At 40.0% G+C, this 22,824-nt stretch overlaps 1 protein-coding gene across 27 annotated transcripts in view; it reads right to left on the bottom strand.

The window, feature by feature from the left end:
• The window catches only part of LOC130920019 (receptor-type tyrosine-protein phosphatase delta-like), a 401,349-nt gene that overhangs the window by 138,139 nt on the left and 240,386 nt on the right, over positions 1-22,824 (bottom strand). For all 27 annotated transcript variants that reach the window (XM_057842767.1, XM_057842771.1, XM_057842776.1 and 24 more), the window contains one exon: positions 21,009-21,158. In XM_057842767.1, the coding sequence (XP_057698750.1) occupies positions 21,009-21,093 (85 nt within the window). In that variant the 5' untranslated portion in view covers positions 21,094-21,158. The remainder of the gene's footprint in view (positions 1-21,008; positions 21,159-22,824) is intronic.

Below are 22,824 nucleotides of genomic sequence, written 5' to 3'. Positions count from 1 at the left end.
TTACCCTCTTCTCCCCAATTTTACTTTTTATTTTACTCATATGGTCTTAATGCAGCCCACAGGAGCTTTTATTTTTTTGTTGAATTTGGCTATGCTTGTGGACAAAAGCAGTTGTGTTTTACCTGAAGGACGGCTTCATTTTTATTTATTTATTTTTTGTTATTCCCTGACAAGTTTTTTCAGTTATATTAAATTTCTTCATTTAGACAATGTTAAGTGTCTCAAGACAAATGTATATTTTTTGTATTCCTGAATAGTTAAGAGATGATTAACAACCTTGTATCTATTGTGTATGTTATGTTCAAATAATGCAATTTAAATATGCTCATCCGGACATTTTTTCTGGAATTTTTCAAAATGTTTCTTTAGTAATTTTTGATAACAAAGGTTTGAATTGAACACTAGAGGCTGAACCAATACACATAAAAGTTAGTATAAGTCAATACAGTTTTATTTTGCACTGATCATTAGGAATGTCCCGTCTCCAGCAAAAAGTGTACATGCAGGTTATACTATATCGTCCCTACCAATGTTGAGACCAAACCTACGCCCTTGATAAATTATAAGATGATTGGTGGACTAAAACTTGTTAGCCCGTCAAAAATGTGTTATGTATGCCCAAATTGTATCAGTATAGAATAAGAAATGAAAAGGGTCGATGAGATTATTATTATCGTTATGAGAATAAAATAATTAAGTTAAACAGTTTTACAATTGAAAGGAACTGTTTTGGACCAGTATGTGCACACGATATGATACAAAAACAGTGCCAAAAAAAGGCCAATGTATTTCATCACAAAATGCTACATTTCTGTGGAACCCATCAAGTAATATATTTTTTTACCATTCTTGGTACGTATTACTCAGTGGCCATTCCAAGCAGATTTAGCATTTTGACAGACTGTCTCTTTTGGGAAATCATGTCACAGAACATGGGAGGATGCCCTGGGGAAGACCCAGACTGTTTCTCGGTTGGTGTGGGAACAAAGCTGGACAAAGTGGCTGAGGAGGGCGAAATCAGTACTTCTCTGTTTAGTTTGATGCCCCCACAACTTGCCATTGGATAAGCTAAGTAACCGGACAGCTGGATGAATATCAAGATTTATGAATAGCTGTAAAGTTTAACTGCGGGAGGCAGCTGGATTAGTTGAAGATGTTACACTTTTAATCCAACAATATTTGATGAGTTTGAAATTGCTAGATGCCACAACTGAACCAAAAATGTGAATCTCTGGTCTACTCAGCAATCAGAATGCCTTGGTGAGTATTTGCATTATATAAGAGAGAACATTGAAATTTGAATACTCTTTTCTAATAGCTCAAACAGGTCAGCAACTGCATTTAAGATGAGTACTATTTGGAGTGGCTGTGATTCTCATAGCTATTTCCCTTTTTTAATTCGGTAAACTGTGACAAATATAACATTTGGATATACTCTTCAAGAGAAAACTTGCATACTGCACAGGGAAGATAAAGGTTCTACAGTGGAAAGCTTTTAAAAAGACCAAGAACAAGATTAGTTTAAGCTAAGGGCAATGTGGTCAAAGATAGTGGTGCTGGAAAACACTTCCTTAAGGGCTATGGAAAGACTTGTATACGGAAGCACAAGACCTGTAGGTTGCAAGAAGAGGGGGATTTGAGGAAACGTTCCAAATATAGGAAAATCATGCTCCTCAGCAGGGCTGTCCCAAACGACTAATTTTCTCCTGATTTGTCAGCAGAGTACAGCAGAGTATTTTTACAATTAGTCGACTAATCTAATAATTAAAAAAAAAAAAAAAAAAAAAAAAAAAAAACTAGCAATGAAATTTTTGTTGACGCTTATCAATTCACAAAAACATTTTGGAACACTTAATGAATCACAAATAAACAATGAGTTCAAATGCTGATAGCATTTACTAGCGCAAAAGAATGGAATGTAAGATTCAAGAGATGTACAGATTCAGTCCACTGATTTCGCCTTTCCCAACATGATTCAAAACAATTCTTAAAAAAACAATACCTAGCATCAGTTGCTGTCGCAACTCATAGTGTGTAAGTGAGCAGTGGAGTGGAGTGAGTAGACTCATTCAATGAAGCATTTAATATAGCATGCATTTTTCGACTACAGTACTTTATTCTTGTTTAAAAATAATTCGGTGGGACAGTGTCCTGTTTAGAACTTTTCATAATTATTCAATTTGAAGTGCTTAAAAACCATTTATCAAAATATACCTTTTTTTTTTAAGTTATACTTTGGGAAAAAATGGAAAACAACATGCCTTATATGTATCTTTTACCAATGTTAAACCTGAATAAATACATTAAACACACCCACAAAAAAAAAAAAAAGGGGGGGGGGGGTACCTCATGGTTTTTCACTTATCGCGGCGGGTTCTGGTCCGCATCAAACACAAAAATGAGGGATCACTGTACATTATTTCAAAGTCTAATAGTTTGTAAACTCCCAGATTGTCATGATGTTTGCTTTAAGAATAACAGCCATGCTCAGTGATTACTGAGAATCTTAAAAATCCACAAAATTTGATTTGCTCCCTGAGGCTTGAGGTTTGTTGCACGTCACTTTGGAGATCTGACTTAACAAGAATAGCATCCTATCCCAACAAGTCTGATCAATGGCTTCAGCAGTATAAAATTGTCCCAATGTGTCTAATCCGATTTGTGTTGAAAGTTATAATTTGAGGATTATAACCCTGTGCTTCAGAGAATATAGTCAAGTATTTCATTTGCTTTTAGACTAAGGAGCCAGAGGGTCCAAATACTTACATTTGCTAATCCAAAATGTGTGCTGGTTGTTACTGCTCACAGGTGGAATACTGGATCATCCCTCAGAGGATGAGGAGGATAATTGCTTATTGAACTTCTTGATCAGGCTGATATCAGGCACATCCTTATGTTTGGAAAAGATCCCTGTTGTTTCCCTTTTAAGTGAAATTTAAACAGCACTTGGGACTTGTTATGCCTCTGCGTTGGATGTTCTGATTCCATCTGAAAAGCCTGCTTTGGATGCAAGTGCTACTTGCCAAGAATCTGTGCCTGCACCCCATCTTTGTATGTGTGTGGGTTCTCATCGATCGCTAAGTATGTAATGAGTCATTTACAAGCCTTGCCAGGGAAGATCCCGCTGCATGTGTTGGTGGGAGGTTAGTGGCTGACTCTACAAATGAGAAGTGAGTCAGACTTGTCAGACAAGTTGAAAAACGAGGCCAAATGTGGAGCTGCAGCCACGGCCATGATAGTGGGCCTCATGAGTGGGCGGGAGGCGAGCCAGAAGCATAACGTACAGTATAAACATCAAGCTGACACATTAAGAACAAATTATCAGCTGCTCGCCTTCGTCCTAGAAATGAAATTGGTTTCCTGGAGCTATTAAACGCAGAGAGACAACTATTATTGCCTTGCAGCGCTCAAAAGTCAGTTTCATAACATTTGCTAAAACAGGACGTTTAGGCAGTGAAAATGACTTTATATATAAGTAATTGTAAAGAAATTTTAAAGATATTGACGACAGTGATTTTTTTTCTGTGTCTTGAACAAATTATTACTTTAAACATGATTAGTTTAAAATCTATGGGTGCTTGCATGTTTGCCCAGTTGACGTAACAATAAAGACTTTCAAAAATACTAAAAATAACACATTGTTGCTTTTGCTAGTACTAATGCACATCTAATTAGCATGCCACTTACCCGCTGTAACTGCCCGTGGGTCTGGCTAGTGTCGAATTAATCAGGGTTAATTTGTTAGACACACAAGGGGAGGAATTAATCAAATGTGGTTTTCTTTTTCCACTACAAAGGTCATTAGAAACTCATGGGCTAGCCTGCTGGGTACAAAACTTTACTGGGCTACAATTGGCTTCCTATAAAGAAGAACAGAGGAGTTTGTAGTCACAGTGCATTACTCACATGCAAGCGTACGGCTAAGCTAAACTAGTGGTGAGCAGGGCACTTCACAGAATGGTGCACCTGCTAGATAACCGTAAGCTAACATCAGTCAGTTCCTGTTACTCATGGCCGGACGGATACCTATAATAGATGTTAGCAGACACAGCAACTTTGCTGAAAACGGTTTTAAATATTTATGTAATGTCTTCAACATGGACTGTTCTTGTCTCTGCCTAGTTTGCCAGTTTTACATGATGCTATTAACTCATTCACTGCTAGTAATTTTCTAAACACAGTTCCAAAATATTGCTATGCATTGCCAGTTCTGAAGAAGATGTGGGCAGTGCCTTGCAACTAGTCCCGATAACATATTTTTTGCACCCGAGTCTGAGTCACCTGATTTTGAGAATTTGCCGATACCAAATCTCATTTTTTTGTTTGTTTTTTTTTTTGTTTTACCAAGGTCAGTCAATAAGGCAGTAAGTCTAATTTGTTCCCAGTGAGGGTTGGACTCCGTCAATGCTGCCCTTTGTCACCGATTCTGTTTATAATTTTTATGGACAGAATTTCTAGGCGCAGCCGAAGCGTTGAGGGGGTCCGGTTTGGTGACCTCAGCATTGAATCTCTGCTTTTTGCAGATGATGTGGTGCTGATGGCTTCATCAAGCCATGACCTCCAACTCTCACTGGAGCGGTTCGCAGCTGAGTGTGAAGCGGTTGGGATGAAGATTAGCACCTCCAAATCCGAGACCATGGTCCTCAGTCGGAAAAGGGTGGAGTGCCCTCTCCGGGTCAGGGATGAGATCCTGCCCCAAGTGGAGGAGTTCAAGTATCTTGGGGTCTTGTTCACAAGTGAGGGTAGGAGGGAGCGGGAGATCGACAGGCAGATCGGTACTGCGTCTGCAGTAATGCAGACGCTGCATCGGTCCATAGTGGTGAAGAAGGAGCTGAGCCGAAAGGCAAAGCTCTCGATTAACCAGTCGATCTACGTTCCTACCCTCACCTATGGTCACAAACTGTGGGTCGTGACCGAAAGAACAAGATCCCGGATACAAGCGGGCGAAATGAGTTTCCCCCGCAGGGTGTCCGGGCCTCTCCCTTAGAGATAGGGTGAGAAGCTCGGTCATCCGGGAGGGACTCGGCGTTGAGCTGCTACTCCTCCGTGTTGAGAGGATCCAGCTAAGGTGGCTTGGGCATCTTGTTCGGATGCCTCCTGGACGCCTTCCCGGAGAGGTGTTCCGGGAATGTCCCACCAGCGGGAGGCCCCGGGGACGACCCAGGACTCGCTGGAGAGACTATGTCTCTCGGCTGACTTGGGAACGCCTTGGAAACCCACCAGAGGAGCTGGTTGAAGCGGCTGAGGAGAGGGAAGTCTGGGCTTCCCTGTTAAAGCTGCTGCCCCCGCGACCCGACCCCGGAGCAAGCGGAAGATGATGGATGGATGAATGGATAAACAAGGTCCAATCATGTTACAGTCCTGTATTGTTTAAAGTACTTTCTCTTCCGCTTTTTCCGGGATTGTTGCGGTTGGCAAAATTTCTGGATGATTTAGTTACTTTTTTGCCCTTAGAAAAAAATAAAAATAAAAATTTGACTTGCCATTTGTTTCTACATCCGACGACATGCTCGAAATATGACATGATTTAGGACAGCGCCGCAGTTTCTTTGTTTTGTTTTCAAGACGGAGGCACTGCGGATTTTCTTGTGAGAGAAATTAACACAGGTTCCAAGAATGTCAGTGCAGGTTGTGAAAAAAGGAAAAAGGTGAGGCTTGCCATTGAAATGAAAATGGAAATGATAGAAAAATATGAGTATAAGAATATACTATATATATATATATATATATATATATATATATATATATATATATATATATATATATATATATATATATATATATATATATATATATATATATATATATATATATACACACACGTCACACGGGCTCCCTGCCGTTCTTCCACAGTGTCTTTAGCTACGTAAGGTAGCGATTGAAATACACCACAAGGTTTCAATGGCGAGTTTTAAATTAATTTAGAAATCAAGCAAAGTGTGTTTTTTCTCTCGACTTGACGCCGTAGTTCCGTGTTTACTGGTCCATCCATTGTAATTCACGTCACGTACGAGACCTCTGATAGTTTGTATATTGTGACTAAATATTGCCATCCAGTGTATTTGTTGAATTAAACGAAATGTTTGAAGAGAGTTTGACCAAAGTCTTAGTAAGTTTTATGTGTATTTTGCATAACTATTTTGATTGGGAATGCCAGTTCTCTTTGCACTGTTGTTTAACTGTGTGAGAATAGGGCCTCATTAATACAGATTAAAGGGCTTTTCTTTTTGTGAACATTTTTTTTTTTGAGAGATATTATTTTTGTTGTGCTTTTACTCAATGATACTTATGTTTGTTGTGAAGGAGTTGCCGAAGCTTATGGTCAATGGTGTTATTCTTATATAGCGCTTTTCCACTTATGCCATTAAACGGCGCGGTCCAATGAACGCCTGTGTCCACTTGCCTTTTGTAACATTCTGATAAAGAATTATCCGAGGCACCCTGAAGTGCACGCAGCGTTAATGTTGTTTACTCACATGATGCAGGAGTGAGTTAGAGTTACGGCCTGCCGAGAGCCGTAAGCTGTGTTAATGTTATAGCTGAATGTGCTAATCAGGGGTCGCGTTAACCGAATATTTTCCGTCGTTGACCGGTTTTTTTAAAACGGTGACGGAAAAAACTGTCCATCTGTCATTTTGACAGGTTGCAATTCACACCCCAGACCACAGGGTGGCGAGTGAGCATATTAATTAGCTATTGTCTCTCTTGATGCATGACGTCGTTGGCCTTACTCGGAAAAATGTCAAGGCAACTGAGTTTCCGAAGTTTCTTCAAAAATGTTTCTTCTTGAGATATTTAATTATGCACAAGCGGGCACGCAATTGAAGTCCATGCGCACCAGGAGGAAGGTGTGAGACTTTGTTCAGGCCACAGCAGGTGAACTGTTAATTTCATTGTTCCATATGTAGCCTACCTACTGCGGCCACAGTCAGCTGTTTTTGTCACTGCGGAGAAAAAGTTACATATTCATCTGCTTGATGTGTGATGGCACGGTGTGGATTCTCTGTTAAGCTTGTTCGGACAGAATATTAATTAAAAATGAATGAAAACTAAATACTATTGAATATGTCATTAGTATCATTTTAAAAACTTAAGTGACGGGTAAAAATAGATTATGACCGGATTTTTATGACCCTGCCAGTCAAAATGACAGAGAACGAAAAAGTCTAGCGCAACCTCTGGTGCTAATAAAGAAACAAAGTGCCAGCATGTCGCGTGTGGTATACCTTTGTTAAGAAAAAGCACAAAACACGACACCTTTCTCTGCGTCTTAGCTCTCAAATGCGTCATTGTAATCTGTTTGAGGCAATGCATGAGCGGGTCATTCTGCGCATGCGTTAAATGCGTCAAACATTTTAACGTGATTAATTAAAAAAATTACCACCCGTTAACGCGATAAATTTGACAGCACTAATCTAGATAGATATTTATGTCCAATTCTTATTAATTATGTAAGAAATATGAACAAAAAAAAAATGTGAGTACAGAACTGCAGAATATTGTTTATTGTGAATACAAAATGTTCATTTTTATCTAAAAATAATATTTCTAATACTTGGTTTGGCATATTTATTAGATTATTTGAGTCATCTCTGCCAGATATCCATCTAACATCTGTGCAACATAAATGGGAAATATCGATTATTCACAGAATCAGAGGTCTAATATGGGCATGTGTTTCACACCCTTCCTCTAATCCCTGAGGGCAGGACCCTGTGATCCGTGTGACCCTGATAGTCTTCATCCATCAGCCGAGAGGACGCTTGCACGTAAAAAGATACTTATGGCAATCTAATCTCTTGTCGACTAGAACAACTACACGTGTTTACATTGGGAATACTCCAAACATATTCACAGCAACTCAATCATATGCCATTAATCACAACAACACACAACAGAGAGCATTATGTGATGGGGCTGATGCTTTTATGATCCAAGTAAGACCTTTTCTTGGACAGTGCAATGAACATTTCATGCAACATCCTAAAGAAATCCAGAGCCCATATTTGAACTGTGAGGCCGATGTGCTGTTTTACATATACAGTATAAAGTTTAAAAGTCATGGAATGGCTTCATCAATCTAGGATAGATGCGGGGCTAACTATTTTAATGTTAACAGTTGAGCCTCTTAAGTAAAAAATGTGTCCGGGAATAGTGACTAATTGGTTATTAAGTCATCACTAGCCTACTTTGTACCTCTATTCTTCAGCAGCTAAAAAAATACATTTTTGTGTGTTGTAAATCAGACCGTTGAACAAAGTGCTCTAGGGATAACAGTGTCACAAACTCACAGGCTGTCTCAGAAGGCTCCTGTCAAAGCAGCTATTATTTGCTGCTTCGCTCCAAGGCTCTTCAGCTTTGGCAGGTAATGGTTCAGTCACGGTGGACAACTGACCTGAAAACCTTTCAGCTCCCGGTCAACCACCACGTCATGGAGGTCTGGTAGTCTGCTTGAATGTTGACAGCTCAATCAGCCAAGCCAGAGAACAAAACTCTCCCCAAAATTCGGCCTATGCCTTATGTGCAGCCATCATTTAGTTTCGATGACAATATTAGGAGTTTAGATAATGTTAAACTTTGATTTTACTTTTAGCAATGCACTCCATTTGTAGAAAACTAACCAACTATAAAAGCAAGGGTTACAATCTACCGACTGCTTCAGTCACTGACATACTATGACGCGTGTGTGCGTATGTAGGACATTGTTTATACAGTAAACTGTCTGAATTGTACTTTCCTACCACAGGGACTATTAAAGGATTGTTTGTCTATTTTAATTGCATAAACTGAGACACTCTGTTAAACAATGCCCCGAAACGTATGGCATTTATTTGTATTAAAAGGGACAGTCTGCTTACCAAAGCACTCATCAATACTGTATTTTGTTATGACTCGCAAGGAACCTTTTTAGGGGCACTTTTTATATATATGGCGGAAAACACTCAGGTGACTTGAAGTTTCGCTTTGAGACCCCCAATTTGGCCAAATTAAAAAATTGTCCGATATGCATGTGTGATACATCATTGGAAAGCTTAAAATCTCAATTTTCTGGGGGATGAAACATTTTGAACAGGAGGGCATAAATAAATAAATAAATAAATAAATAAACAGCAAATCCCTAACTGGAGGTGAGAGCACGCGAGAGCAGAATTAAAGACGCCACGATTTTAACAAGATACTATCGCGTTTTTACCTTGTTTCGATCCAAAAACTCCATGTAGCATGTATCACCGAGTGTCAGGACACAGCTGTGAATGGCCACAGCCAGATTTTTTGGGGGATTTTATGGGTGAAACATGGTGATGATGTAACAAGGGTCGCGATGCAGAAATCGCAGACAACAAGAAGTGGTTGAGATTTTCTTTTTCATATTGTTACCCTTTTAAACGTTATTTTTCCATTTTTCTTTGTTTAGATAGATTATTTATCATATAACATATCGGGGAAAATGCGAAAAAACTAACAAAAAAAAAAAAACAATTATGCGATAGTTATGAGGTAGAAATTCGTGACTTTTTTACAGACGCCAAATTTTTCATTGTGATGTAATTTGTTTAAAAGTTTAAAATATGCGAGTGAATAATTTTTTAAAGTCGCTTTCTTTTTTTTAAACTAAATATTAGACATAAATTAACGATTCTAAGCTAAAAATGACAGACATTTCGAATAATAAATATAATTGCTTACCTTCTTTTTATGGCTAGGTTGAAACAAAAGCGGCTGCGCGACGTCTGTAAATGGGGGTTTTCAGGGTAAAACGGACAAATTAAAAATAGTTCTGGGGCTTAATGCACCATGAATCTGCTATGGCAGCATATAGACATATTGTTCTATCGAACACAATAGTTGTTTTGGCTTAAAATACAGAAGTTTCTTTTAAAGAGGAGTGCAAGAGCAGAAACTGCTTTTTCATTCTTGTCTGTGTTTTCCGCCATATGTATTATCCAAGTTCCATCCAAGCTGTCTAAGGTGGGACAACAGGTTGTTTGTTGAACCAAATTGGGTCAGAAGACACAATAATGTGAGTCCATTGTGCCTATTTGTCTGAACGACAGACGGCATGATGCTGTTTCTCACAAAGGGCATTTTGCTGCATACATGGTGCAGTGGCCTAGTTTGCGACAGGATCAGGGCATTACTCTTAATCCACCAGATAGATGTCATTTGCATACACGCGCCGGCATACATGCTGAGAAACCAAAATTGTGGGAAGTGAGTGGCAGAAAGTAAAATCAGGAAATTTAAATCGATAGATGCACTCCAACATGCAATGCCCTGCGTATTGTTACACTGTGCACACATATGGTGCAGTCAGTCTCATGCAACGTTTGCCCAATATGCACACGAGATGCTCTTCCATTTGATTGCATCTTAATACCCTCAGTCCATGAGTGAGTATGAGTACAGCTTGTCTCGCAAGCATGAGATGGGGCTTGCAAAGGTAAGCAAGAGATTAAGATCTCACACAAAAATGTTGTTGTCCACTCCGTAGTTCAGAGGTCGTGGGGTTAAAATTTGTGGATTTCCTCCAAGTTTCTCCACAAATTACAAAAATATGAATGGTATATTAATTTAAAGTGCCTTTGACACAAAAAGCATGTTATTTCATATTAGACGTTGTATTTTATGCTCCTGAATGATATGGACAGCTTGGATGTGTGCGGAAGCAATAGACCCTACTCACGTGACGTCACGGCCACGCCCCGGCGCCATGTTGTCCGCATACTCGTCATAGAAATGCATTACCGCTTCGTAAATTCCTCCTATTATTGCACGTTTTACTGCTCGTCAACATTAATACTCAAAATGGTGAAGTCGTGTGTGGCGGTCGGTTGCAATAACAGAGAAGATAGACGGAGAGACTTGAAGTTTTACCGGATTCCGAGGGACCCGGAGAGAAGAGCGAGATGGGCTGCTGCAATTCGACGCGAAAACTGGGCTCCAAACGACTACCACAGATTATGTAGTAGTCATTTTATATCAGGTAAAATGCATTTAATCTATATTTAGAGGGTTTTGGGCTGACAACCACAATTAAGATCATTGCTAGGCTAATCGCCGACAACATACACGTATGTATGTAGTGAGTGCTATCGCTAAACCATATAAACATTAAAAGCCCTAGCTCCATTGACAAATGACATGAAATACATTAGACTTGACAGTGGATGTTAGCAAGAACAAAAGATTTTGAATTGAAAATTTCGTAACTCACCTTCCGAGCACAAGATTCCTGCCGAATTTTCGTGTACGAGGACGTGTTTCACCCAACCAGCAACGTAGCATTTATAAGCCTCCAAGCTCTTAAAGTTTTTCAAACTTTCGTGAGAATAGGCTGATTTTGTGTGGACAAGATAGTTGTAAATATCGATATCAGATGTCAGGCGAAGCCAGCGGGTCGAAAAACATCGATTTAGGCATCAAATACGGATCTGGCGAATCGATAAACTGAAGCTTTTCTATGTAACGCCTTTTTTGCAACGGATCCAATGAGTTTACAGCGTCAGATAACACCGGGGCTTCCATGAATTGCTCTATAACTTGCTCGACTAATTGAAAACAATGAGAATAGGTCTGAAAAAGAGGTACAATATGGTGGCCGGAAACAGCGACACGCCCATTTTGTGACGTAGGTGAGTAGGGTCTATAGATATATTTATTCAATTTTTTTGACTCCCAGCCAGAGTCTGGATTGAGGAAGAAGGGGAATATGACGTCAGTGGACTAATCATTTTCACAATACAACCATTACTATAGTATGTAGAAGGACTGCGGATTCAGCTGATTTTGCGGATTAATTCATTTATTTTTTGCGTCACGCCAGCCCAATGTGCTGCAGGCTTTCGTTGCTAAACCAGGAGGCTTTTTGGATTTCCAAAAGATCCTGTTCACAAGTCCGACAATCGAGAAACCATTGGACGGATGACGAAGTGAGTAAGCTACGTGTTTTATGTTATGTCAATAATTGAGATCATGCCTACCATGTCATAACATGTCTACCGAGATGGCCACTCGGCCGACGACCAGTCGATTGTCGCACACCATTGTCACCGGCCAATAAAGGCTTGTGACCTGGGAACCCCCAGCTCTCATCTCCGGTTCTCGATTGTGTCAAGACTTCCACCCCCTCGTTCCTCTTCGCGTGCCTGCCTATAGAGCGCTATCCTCGGCTTGTGCCCTGGGAACCCCCAGCTCTCGTCTCCGGTTCTTGATTGTGTTGAGATTTCCAGCCCCCACGGCCCTCTTCACGTGCCCGCCTAGAAAGCGCTATACTCTGCTTGGGTTCAGGGAGCCACGTGCACTGAAGCTGCCGGTTTGTCCACCGAGAATGCGCCATTTTTGGTGTTCGTTCCCCTTTCCTTCCCCGGCGACGAGCACTGCCTGCCTGCCAGGGCCGCAGCAGAACGACGAGCCAAAACTTGCTCGCAGCCAGGGGCTGGCCGATCGGTGAAGACAATCGCCCCCGCTGCCATGTGAGTCGTGGTAGTTTTGTGTGATTTTTCATTTTCGAAAGGCGAGGAAGACACTTGGAAGAGCCGCTCGGTTCGGGTTAGCATGTTGCCAAGCTCTCACGCCTCCTGTTTTGTTTATGCACTTTCCTCCATCTCCGAAGCCCTGGGCAGGGAAATGACAAAGGCCAGACTAACTCTGGTAGCATAAAATACCGTTTAAGAAGGAGGTTTAAAAAGTCGGCAGTTTTGACCATTATGCAGTAATATAGCCCTGGCGTACTGAATAAATGCATTTTTAATATTTCATATTCCATTTAACACAAGACTGTTGTTTGTCATGACCAGACAATTTATGTAGCAGTTGGGGAAAAATACTTAAATAAACAAAAAAAATCCTGTAAAAATATTGGAGTAGAGTGATTAAAACGATGACATTTTGCTGCTCTCTTTCGCATTGTCCTGAATCTTCCTCCTCCATTGGGCTGAATTCTAAACCAGCCTAAATCGTTACTCTGCCACCGTCATCACCCAGATAGCGGCGCCAGAGTGCCATAATGACAGGTGTAGCTAAACAACAGTTTGAAAGACTCATTTCTCGTCATCTGCACTTTGCCAAATTGTTGTATATACTCGAATCGTCTGAAAATATGATAATAGGATTTTAATTCACATAATAATGCTATTTTAAGATGTTTTTTTTCTATGGTGTCACAGGCACTTTAAGTATGAATGTGATTGTGAAGAGTTGTTCGTCTATTTCAGGGGTGTCCAAACTTTTTCCAAAGGGGGCCAGATATGGTGTGGTAAAAATGTGGGGGGCCGACCTTAGCTTACTTCCTTTACGTAGAACAATATATTTAAGCAAATTTTAGCAAGCCATTCTGTTTGTCACATTTGCTTTATTATTATTATTTTTTAATTAATTATTTCAACAATCTCGCAACCAGCCTTTGTGGCATTCTCTTTCGACTCTCGGGCTCTTGCGAAGTACTGCTGCTGTAAAATGAAAACGAGCTTCAATTTGCTTCAATTTCTCGCTACGTATCTTCCCTGTAATCTTGTCGTACATGTCAACGTGTCTTGTTAGGTAATATCCCCTCACATTGAACTCTTTAAAAACAGTGACTGTCTCTTTGCAAATGACGCAGACACAGTTGTTGCGTATTTTAGTGAACAAGTAGTCCAATTTCCATCTATCCTTGAAGCGTCGGCCGTCACAGTCAACTTAGTTTTTTTGTTGATCGTCGCCATTTTAGAAAATTGGGAGTAAAGTGTAACACGGGGTAATGTTGCTTAGAGTGCTGTTTCCTTTTTGTGGGTAAATGAGGAGCAGCATTTAGTGTGTAAGCTACTTCATATGCTGTTAGCAGTACTGCTGACCAATTTATTAGGTCTGTGTGCGGGCCAGACGTTATTGATTTTATGACAGAGGCTGGGGGCTGGATAAAATTTGACCACGGGCTGCATTTGGCCCCCGGGCCGGACTTTGGACGTGTCTGGTCTATTTGGATGGGCTGCAACTGCTTGGAAACCAGTTTATATGATGTACTCCACAGGGTAGGCTCCAAAAAACATGTGACCTTTGCGAGGATAAAATGTACACAGAATGGCTAGAAGGGTGGATGTCTTCCACTCATTTCACATAATATTAGATATTTTTGTCAGGCAGCATTTACCATTTCAAAACATGTCGACAAGCATCCCAGCACTGACAGTCTACGTCTCAACTCTCAACACAGCCTCAGAGCCCCCGCTGTTGATATTAAAGGAGGCATCGTACGTCACACAGTGAGATTAAAGAGATAGAAGAAACCCACAACTCTCTGTCCCTCCTTTCGCACCACATTATGAGGATGTGACAAGAAGCCGGCAAAGAGCACTGGAGGAAGTCATGATGAATGAGAGGAGAATTAGAGGAAAGTGATAGGAGGAGCCCAAGTACAAATGCTATCCACCCTTCTGGTATCTCGTCTCGCCCTCACAAAGGAAATCTACAACCATCATTGTTTTGATAGATTACTAGATCTTTACAGGCTGACCTGGCAACTTAGGACACATAGGACAAAAGCGGCAGGAGACGGAGAAAAACAATAACGTTTGATGATGAATGTGCTTGTACTGAGTTCTGGGTAGCCATAACACTGCCTCTAGCCAAATTCAATTTCATCTTAATACTACAATATGAATAATAGCATGAATATTTTTCTCCACAGTGCCAGCTGCTGGAACTGTTGGGGCACTGATCAACTTGTCCCTAATTGCCACTTTTCCAGCCTATTGTGTGTGTTTATAGTCTACTGATTTTGTGGTCTACAAGCTTCAAACGAGGTTGCAATTTCAACTGGTTATACAAACCAGAAAATGCATGGATTTAGCTGTATTATCCCATGGCATAATTACACTAACAGAATGTAGCTTTGCTATTGACAATATTATTCCTGATGCATGGATAGTTCCCAGATGTTCACATCTCTAATGCTCTCTTCCCTCACTGTCTTCTCTATCATTCCCAACCCCCACCTCTCCTCCTATTTTTATTACATATTTTAAGCACCCCTCACTCTCCCCTTTCATTTTTCATCCGTGATCTCAACCCAAATCAGTCAAACCGTTTCATCGCTAATGTTACAAGAGAGGAATCCTCGGAGCTAATCTTCAACGTGACATGCTGACATCGTGTCTATCAAAGTGCCGCCTGTGGGCAATGCATGTTTTCAAGCCATTTATCTCCTTTTTCAATTGCTTTCGTTTTGTAACGCTCGTGGTACTCAGAATACTGATGTGATCATTATAGGAACCTTTAAAAATTATCTTTTTAAAACAAAAACTATTGTGTAGATTGTTATGTTTTACACACTGGCATGAGTCAAGACATTTAATGCATAGGGTGATTATACAGTGCCTTGCAAAAGTATTCGGCCCCCTTGAACCTTGCAACCTTTCGCCACATTTCAGGCTTCAAACATAAAGATATAAAATTTTAATTTTTTGTCAAGAATCAACGACAAGTGGGACACAATCGTGAAGTGGAACAAAATTTATTGGATAATTTAAACTTTTATAACAAATACAAAACTGAAAAGTGGGGCGTGCAATATTATTCGGCCCCCTTGCGTTAATACTTTGTAGCGCCACCTTTTGCTCCAATTACAGCTGCAAGTCGCTTGGGGTATGTTTCTATCAGTTTTGCACATCGAGAGACTGACATTCTTGCCCATTCTTCCTTGCAAAACAGCTCGAGCTCAGTGAGGTTGGATGGAGAGTGTTTGTGAACAGCAGTCTTCAGCTCTTTCCAAAGATTCTCGATTGGATTCAGGTCTGGACTTTGACTTGGCCATTCTAACACCTGGATACGTTTATTTTTGAACCATTCCATTGTAGATTTGGCTTTATGTTTTGGATCATTGTCCTGTTGGAAGATAAATCTCCGTCCCAGTCTCAGGTCTTGTGCAGATACCAACAGGTTTTCTTCCAGAATGTTCCTATATTTGGCTGCATCCATCTTCCCGTCAATTTTAACCATCTTCCCTGTCCCTGCTGAAGAAAAGCAGGCCCAAACCATGATGCTGCCACCACCATGTTTGACAGTGGGAATGGTGTGTTCAGGGTGATGAGCTGTGTTGCTTTTACGCCAAACATATCGTTTTGCATTGTGGCCAAAAAGTTCAATTTTGGTTTCATCTGACCAGAGCACCTTCTTCCACATGTTTGGTGTGGCTCCCAGGTGGCTTGTGGCAAACTTTAAACGAGACTTTTTATGGATATCTTTGAGAAATGGCTTTCTTCTTGCCACTCTTCCATAAAGGCCAGATTTGTGCAGTGTACGGCTGATTGTTGTCCTATGGACAGACTCTCCCACCGCAGCTGTAGATCTCTGCAGTTCATCCAGAGTGATCATGGGCCTCTTGGCTGCATCTCTGATCAGTTTTCTCCTTGTTTGAGAAGAAAGTTTGGAAGGATAGCCGGGTCTTGGTAGATTTGCAGTGGTCTGATGCTCCTTCCATTTCAATATGATGGCTTGCACAGTGCTCCTTGAGATGTTTAAAGCTTGGGAAATCTTTTTGTATCCAAATCCGGCTTTAAACTTCTCCACAACAGTATCTCGGACCTGCCTGGTGTGTTCCTTGGTTTTCATAATGCTCTCTGCACTTTAAACAGAACCCTGAGACTATCACAGAGCAGGTGCATTTATACGGAGACTTGATTACACACACGTGGATTCTATTTATTATCATCGGTCATTTAGGACAACATTGGATCATTCAGAGATCCTCACTGAACTTCTGGAGTGAGTTTGCTGCACTGAAAGTAAAGGGGCCGAATAATATTGCACGCCCCACTTTTCAGTTTTTTATTTGTTAAAAAAGTTTAAATTATCCAATAAATGTTGTTTCACTTTACGATTGTGTCCCACTTGTTGTTGATTCTTGTCAAAAAAAATTAAATTTCATATCTTTATGTTTGAAGCCTGAAATGTGGCGAAAGGTTGCAAGATTCAAGGGGGCCGAATACTTTTGCAAGGCACTGTATATACAGTGGTACCTCTACATACGTAATGTAATTAGTTCTAGGACCTGGTTTGTAAGTCGAAATGGTTCTACGTCGAGAGGGATCTTGTCATGTCTCGGAAGTCATGTTAGTGTTATTTGTTTTGTTGGTGCAGAATTTCCTGTTTTTATTTTGGTAGTGGCATTCCGCCTGGTTCCCAACTTTACTTCCTGCATTCCCAATCAGGCTGATCATTTCCACCTGTGATTCATTGTATATATAGTCTGCACCTAACCTTGCCCTGTGTCGGTTCGTCTTGTATCCTGCCATATTCCATGTTACCAGCTCATGTAAGCCTTTTCGTGACTAAGATTTATGTTGGGTTCAAATGCCCTTTTTGCACTATGTTGACTTTGCTAAGAATTTGGTGTCCAGCAAGTGCTGTGATTTTTCGTTGTCTGTTTTTGAACGCCTATGAACTGAAAATAAACCTTTTTTGTTTAAACGGAACATTCGTGCATTTGGGTCCTTAGTGAATCCTTGTCAGATTTTCCCAGAAGAATACATTATAATTTCATTAATTCGTTCAAGAGTCCAAAAACCTACACTAAATCCTTCATAAATACTTCAAGTACAATTACAAATAGCAATTACACATAGCAAAATAAATAAACTATAAATACAAATCGGAATAATATTTTAATATATTAACAATGTAACAAATCGGATTCTAATGTGGCGGTTGTGTTTTATCATGCTGTTCCTGAACAGACGAGAAAGCGAGAGAAGTGCAGAAAAGTTTTTACTTTCTCTTTTCATGCTCTGTTGTTCTTGGCGTCGACTAGTTCTGAAATAAATGATTAAAAACCTGACGAAGCTGGCGACTTTCTCGCCGATATTAGAATAATTGTCACCCTAACTTATAAAGACTGTCGAACGGAGGTCGTAGGAGGACCGCCGGGATCGTATACATATTCTGAGCCAGTTCACTGACATGCACACCACGCTCATATTTTTCTATAATTTCAATCTTAATTTCAATGGTAAGCATCACTTTTTTCCTTTTTTCACCAGCTGCACTAACCTATTCTATTCTATTCTATTCTATTCTATTCTATTCTATTCTATTCTATTCTATTCTATTCTATTCTATTCTATTCTATTCTATTCTATTCTATTCTTCTTTGGACCCATGTTGATTGCCATCTTGCGGGAAAACAAATTTCGACCCGGTTGTAGTTTGTCGTATTTCGACCCGTCATTTGTCGACGGGTCAAATTTTACGTCGCCTGTCGAAAGGATCGTATGGTGAGGTACCACCGTATATCTACATCTATATATGGCAGAAAACACAGATAAGTCTGAAAAAGCAGTTTCTGCTCTTGTACCCCTCTTTCAAATAAACTGCTGTATTTTAAGCCATAAGAACTGTTGTGTTTGATAGAACAATATGTCTATATGCTGCAATAGCAGATTAATGGGGCAGTAAGCCCCCCGAACAATTTTTAATTTGTCCTTATTACCCTGGAAACCCCCGTTTACAGATGTCGCACAACCTTTTTCGTTTCAACCCACCTATAAAAAGCTCAGTAATTATATTTATTATTCGAAATGTCTGTCATTTAGGTTAGAATCATTAATTGATGTCTAATATGTAGCTTAAAAAAAATAAATAAATAAAAAAAAACTTTAAAATATGATTCACTCGCTTATTTTAAACTAGAACGGAAACGAATACTGAGGAACTCGAGTAACTCGAGTTTAAAAACTAATCCGAGTAATTTTATTCACCTCGAGGAATCGTTTAATTTTGCCAGCTCTAAGCATCATGTTTTGCCCGGACTACTTTTAATGCGGGACAACGCGCTGATGTCACGTGCGTAGAGGAAGAAGCAATAAAAAAATATAAAAAACCTTTCTGCAGCCGACAGCCGCTACAAACTACGCCAACATTGCTAAAAACTAGACCGCATGATGCTACCATGGTAGCAGGTAGCATCTGATGCGTCTCATAGATATCACATGTATGTTGAACTAGATGCGAAATGACAGAGTCAGCGGTGTTGGTAAACAGCCGCCATCTTAAAGCAGTACACTTCTCAGTGCTATTAAATAAGATTAACGTTACTGTCACTCGCTCACGTAACGTTAGCCCTGCGGAGGGCTAGGTTTCTGTTAAGACCACTGTCGATGTGTGGCTAACGTGTCTTACATACAGGCTTTATTTAATCTGTGAAAACATAGCGCTGTAGAGTGATGAGGGTGTAAAATGAAAATATGATAAAGCTAACTGTCAATTTTAGCTCAGTAGTCATCGCTGGATAAAACTCCAAGTAGCACTGGTCCCTAATGTGCTCCAACACAGCAGGTATCATACTGTAACGTTGACAAAGAGTCACCCGCTTCGTGGAACGACAACAACAACAGGAAGGCACGTCTCTTGCTCTCCCGCACCTCCCTCACCCCCGCAGGTCACGCGGTGCATTCAGGAACGCATGCAAATATCCCCGCCATATTATAATCTGATATGTTAGTATGTGTAATGCAAACAGTTAGACGGTGCCTACGAGAAACGGTACCATTTTTCCTTTTCCCTCTCATGAGTGCCGATAAGGTGATTCACTTTACTGTGTTCAAGGCCACTGAGTGAAGTCTTCCTAAACTATAGTTAAATGAATGTGTTATACTAATGCAAACAATTATATGGTGTGTGCGAGAACGGTACCTTTTCCCTTCAATATTTATAATTGCTCTTTACCTAGAAAATATATGTTTTATCCGATTACTCTATTAATCGATAGGATTTTCAGTCGATTACTCGATTACTTAAATATTCGATAGCTGCAGCCCTATTTTAAACCTTTAAAAAAAATTACGTCACAAAGAAAAAAATGGTGTCTGTAAAAAGGTCACGGATATCTACCTCATAACTATCGCTTAATTGTATTTTTTTGTTACTGTCGCATTCTCCCCAATATTTTAGATGATAAATGATCGCTCCAAACAAAGACAAATTGAAAAAAAAAAGTTTAAAAGTGTAAATACATGAAAAAGAAAATCTCGACCACTCCTCGATGTCTGCGATTTTTGCATCGCGACCCTTGTTTCACCCATAAAATCCCCCCAAAATCTGGCTGTGGTCATTCACAGCTGTGTCTTCACACTCGGTGATACATACTACATGGAGTAAGAGGTAAGAGCGTGATAACACCTCGTTAAAATCGTGGCGTCTTTAATTATGCTCTCTCGTGCTCTCACCTCCAGGTAGGGTTTTGCTGTTAAAATTTTATTTTATCATATATATATTTTTAAATGCCCTCCTATTCAAAATGTTCTTCCCCCAGAAAAATGAGATATTAAGCTTTCCAGTGATGTATCACACATGCAAATAGGACAATTTTGAGTTTGGCCAAATTGGGCGTCTCAGAGCGGAACTTCAAGTCACCTGAGTGTTTTCCGCCATATATATTTAATCACCCCTTCCTAGGAAAAATATGTACTAATGAGAATTCACACTTTGAACATGTTATAAATATACACAATACAATAGACACAAAATTGGTAGATTGAGGTTAAGATGCATGAAAAATATTGTGGTCTTGTGTAGATAAACAAAGAATAATCTTTGGACAAGTAGTGAATAACTTGAATTGCGGTTGCATGTCAACATCTCATCCTTATACTTAAACTCATAAACATGCATGAAACCCATAACTGGGTTGCCTGAGCAAAAAGTACATGCTTGTTATCCATGAGGAGGCATATTTGCCACAGTCACATATCCCTCACAAACACGCAGTATCAACGCAATCACACAAGCAGCAGTGAAATTATCTGATCTGCCATATGTGGTCTGACTATCCATGCCAAGTTATACTGGGATAGACAAAAACAGCTGGCCTCGCATCAAGCCTGCTTGCCAACACACACAGATAAACACACACTTGAATATCACCATGCACTATCGGAAGAAAATGCGTTCGTTCAGGCCACATTCATACATATGAATTTGACAGGCTGTTTCGGTGAGCCAACATAGAGATGTGTTCAGAATGTGAGAGCACTCACAGTCAGCATCGGCGAGAAAGAGGAAACTGAGGAGGAGAAGACCCGGGCTGGCACAGTGCATCGTGGGATATGTCGACACACGCATGCTGTATCCTCCGTGAGCTTACTGCCTCACTGTACAACAGGACGATGGAGACAAGTCCTCACAACCTGCACAGGAGAAACACAAAAGAGAGAATGCACTCAATTAAGATTGTTTTCAAAAGCCCAAATTTGGACAGGGGATGTATAAAGGGCGCACGCAATCATGCACACGAACACGCACGCACACTTTGGAATATGTGTGAGTTCCCTCTAGGCCTCCCACTCCAGTTATGCAGCTGCCTTCTTCACACTTTATCAAGACCTTACATTGCCTGAAGTGTGTGCATGTCTGTCTGTCTGTGTGTGTGTGTGTGGCTGTGTGCAAAATAGACGCCAAAATTCAACCAATGGACAACATTCGACTTCAAAACATCACTCAGACAGCTTGCCTGCAAAAGCTTCAATTTGTCTGCGGCAGATTTACCTGCTTCACAAGCAGCACAACAAACCACATTCGGTCAAAACAATGTGATTGATGAAAATGAACAGAGGGTGCAGAGAGGGAGGGATGGATGTTGGCAAGGAGACAGATTATGTTGCGCACATTGTTCTTCATACGCTAAGCAGATCCCTCTTTTTAATCATCCTTTTTCAACACACAAGTCCGTCTTTACTATTGCTTTTCTGCATCACATATTTAAACAAGTCCATGTGATGCTGTCTATCTCATCATCCCTAAGTCAGTCAGTCAATCTGTCTGATATCTGCAAAGTCGTCTGCGAGCGTCTGGCATCAGTCGAGACGGGCGATGTCTTGGGTGTCAGAAAACTCACAGCTCAAATCACATGACACGATGCAACATGACGGATGAGTGTTGCTCTCCAAAAGATGACAGCATTAAGTATGAGTCACTGAGAGTGAGCAAAAAGATATATATTATTTTTATTTATACATACATACATATCATGGGCTATGGATCTTTATTCACTTCCCCACACTCCATGCAATAGCTAATACGATATATCTATGTATGTGGCGGAAAACACAGACAAGACTGAAAAAGCAGTTTCTGCTCTTGCACTCCTTTTTAAAAGAAACTGCTGTATTTTAAGCCAAAACAACTGTTGTGTTTCATAGAACAATATGTGTATATGCTGCCATAGCATATTCATGGCGCATTAAGCCCCCAAACTATTTTTGATTTGCCCATTTTACCCTGGAAACCCAGGTTTACAGACGTCGTGCAACCGTTTTTGTTTCAACCCAGGCATGAAAACAAGGTAAGTAATTATATTTATTATTCAAAATGTCTATCATTTTTAGCTTAGACTCGTTCATTGATATTGATATCATTTAAAAAAAAAAAAAAAAAACTTAAAAAAATTATTCACTCGCATATTTTAAACTTTTAAACAAATTACGTCACAATGAAAAAAAATGGCGTCTGTAAAAAAAGTCACGGATATCTACCTCATAACTATCGCTAAATTGTATTTTTTTTGTTACTGTCGCATTTTCACCGATATGTTAGATGATAAATAATTGATCCAAACAAAGAAAAATTGAAAGAAAAAAAAACAACGTTTAAAAGGGTAAATACAGTATATGAAAAAGAAAATCTCGACCACTCCTTTATGTCTGCGATTTCTGCATCGCGACCCTTGTTATATTACCATGTTTCACCCATAAAATCCCCCCCAAATCCGGCTCTGGCCATTCACAGCTGTGTCTTGACACTAAGTGATACATGCGACATGGAGTTTTTGGATCGAAACAAGGGAAGTACGTGATA

Source organism: Corythoichthys intestinalis, chromosome 8 (genome assembly GCF_030265065.1).
Source record: "Corythoichthys intestinalis isolate RoL2023-P3 chromosome 8, ASM3026506v1, whole genome shotgun sequence".
In the NCBI taxonomy this organism is placed as follows: domain Eukaryota; kingdom Metazoa; phylum Chordata; class Actinopteri; order Syngnathiformes; family Syngnathidae; genus Corythoichthys; species Corythoichthys intestinalis.
Note: the sequence above shows the minus strand (reverse complement) of the source record. Positions and strands in the feature narration are given on the sequence as shown.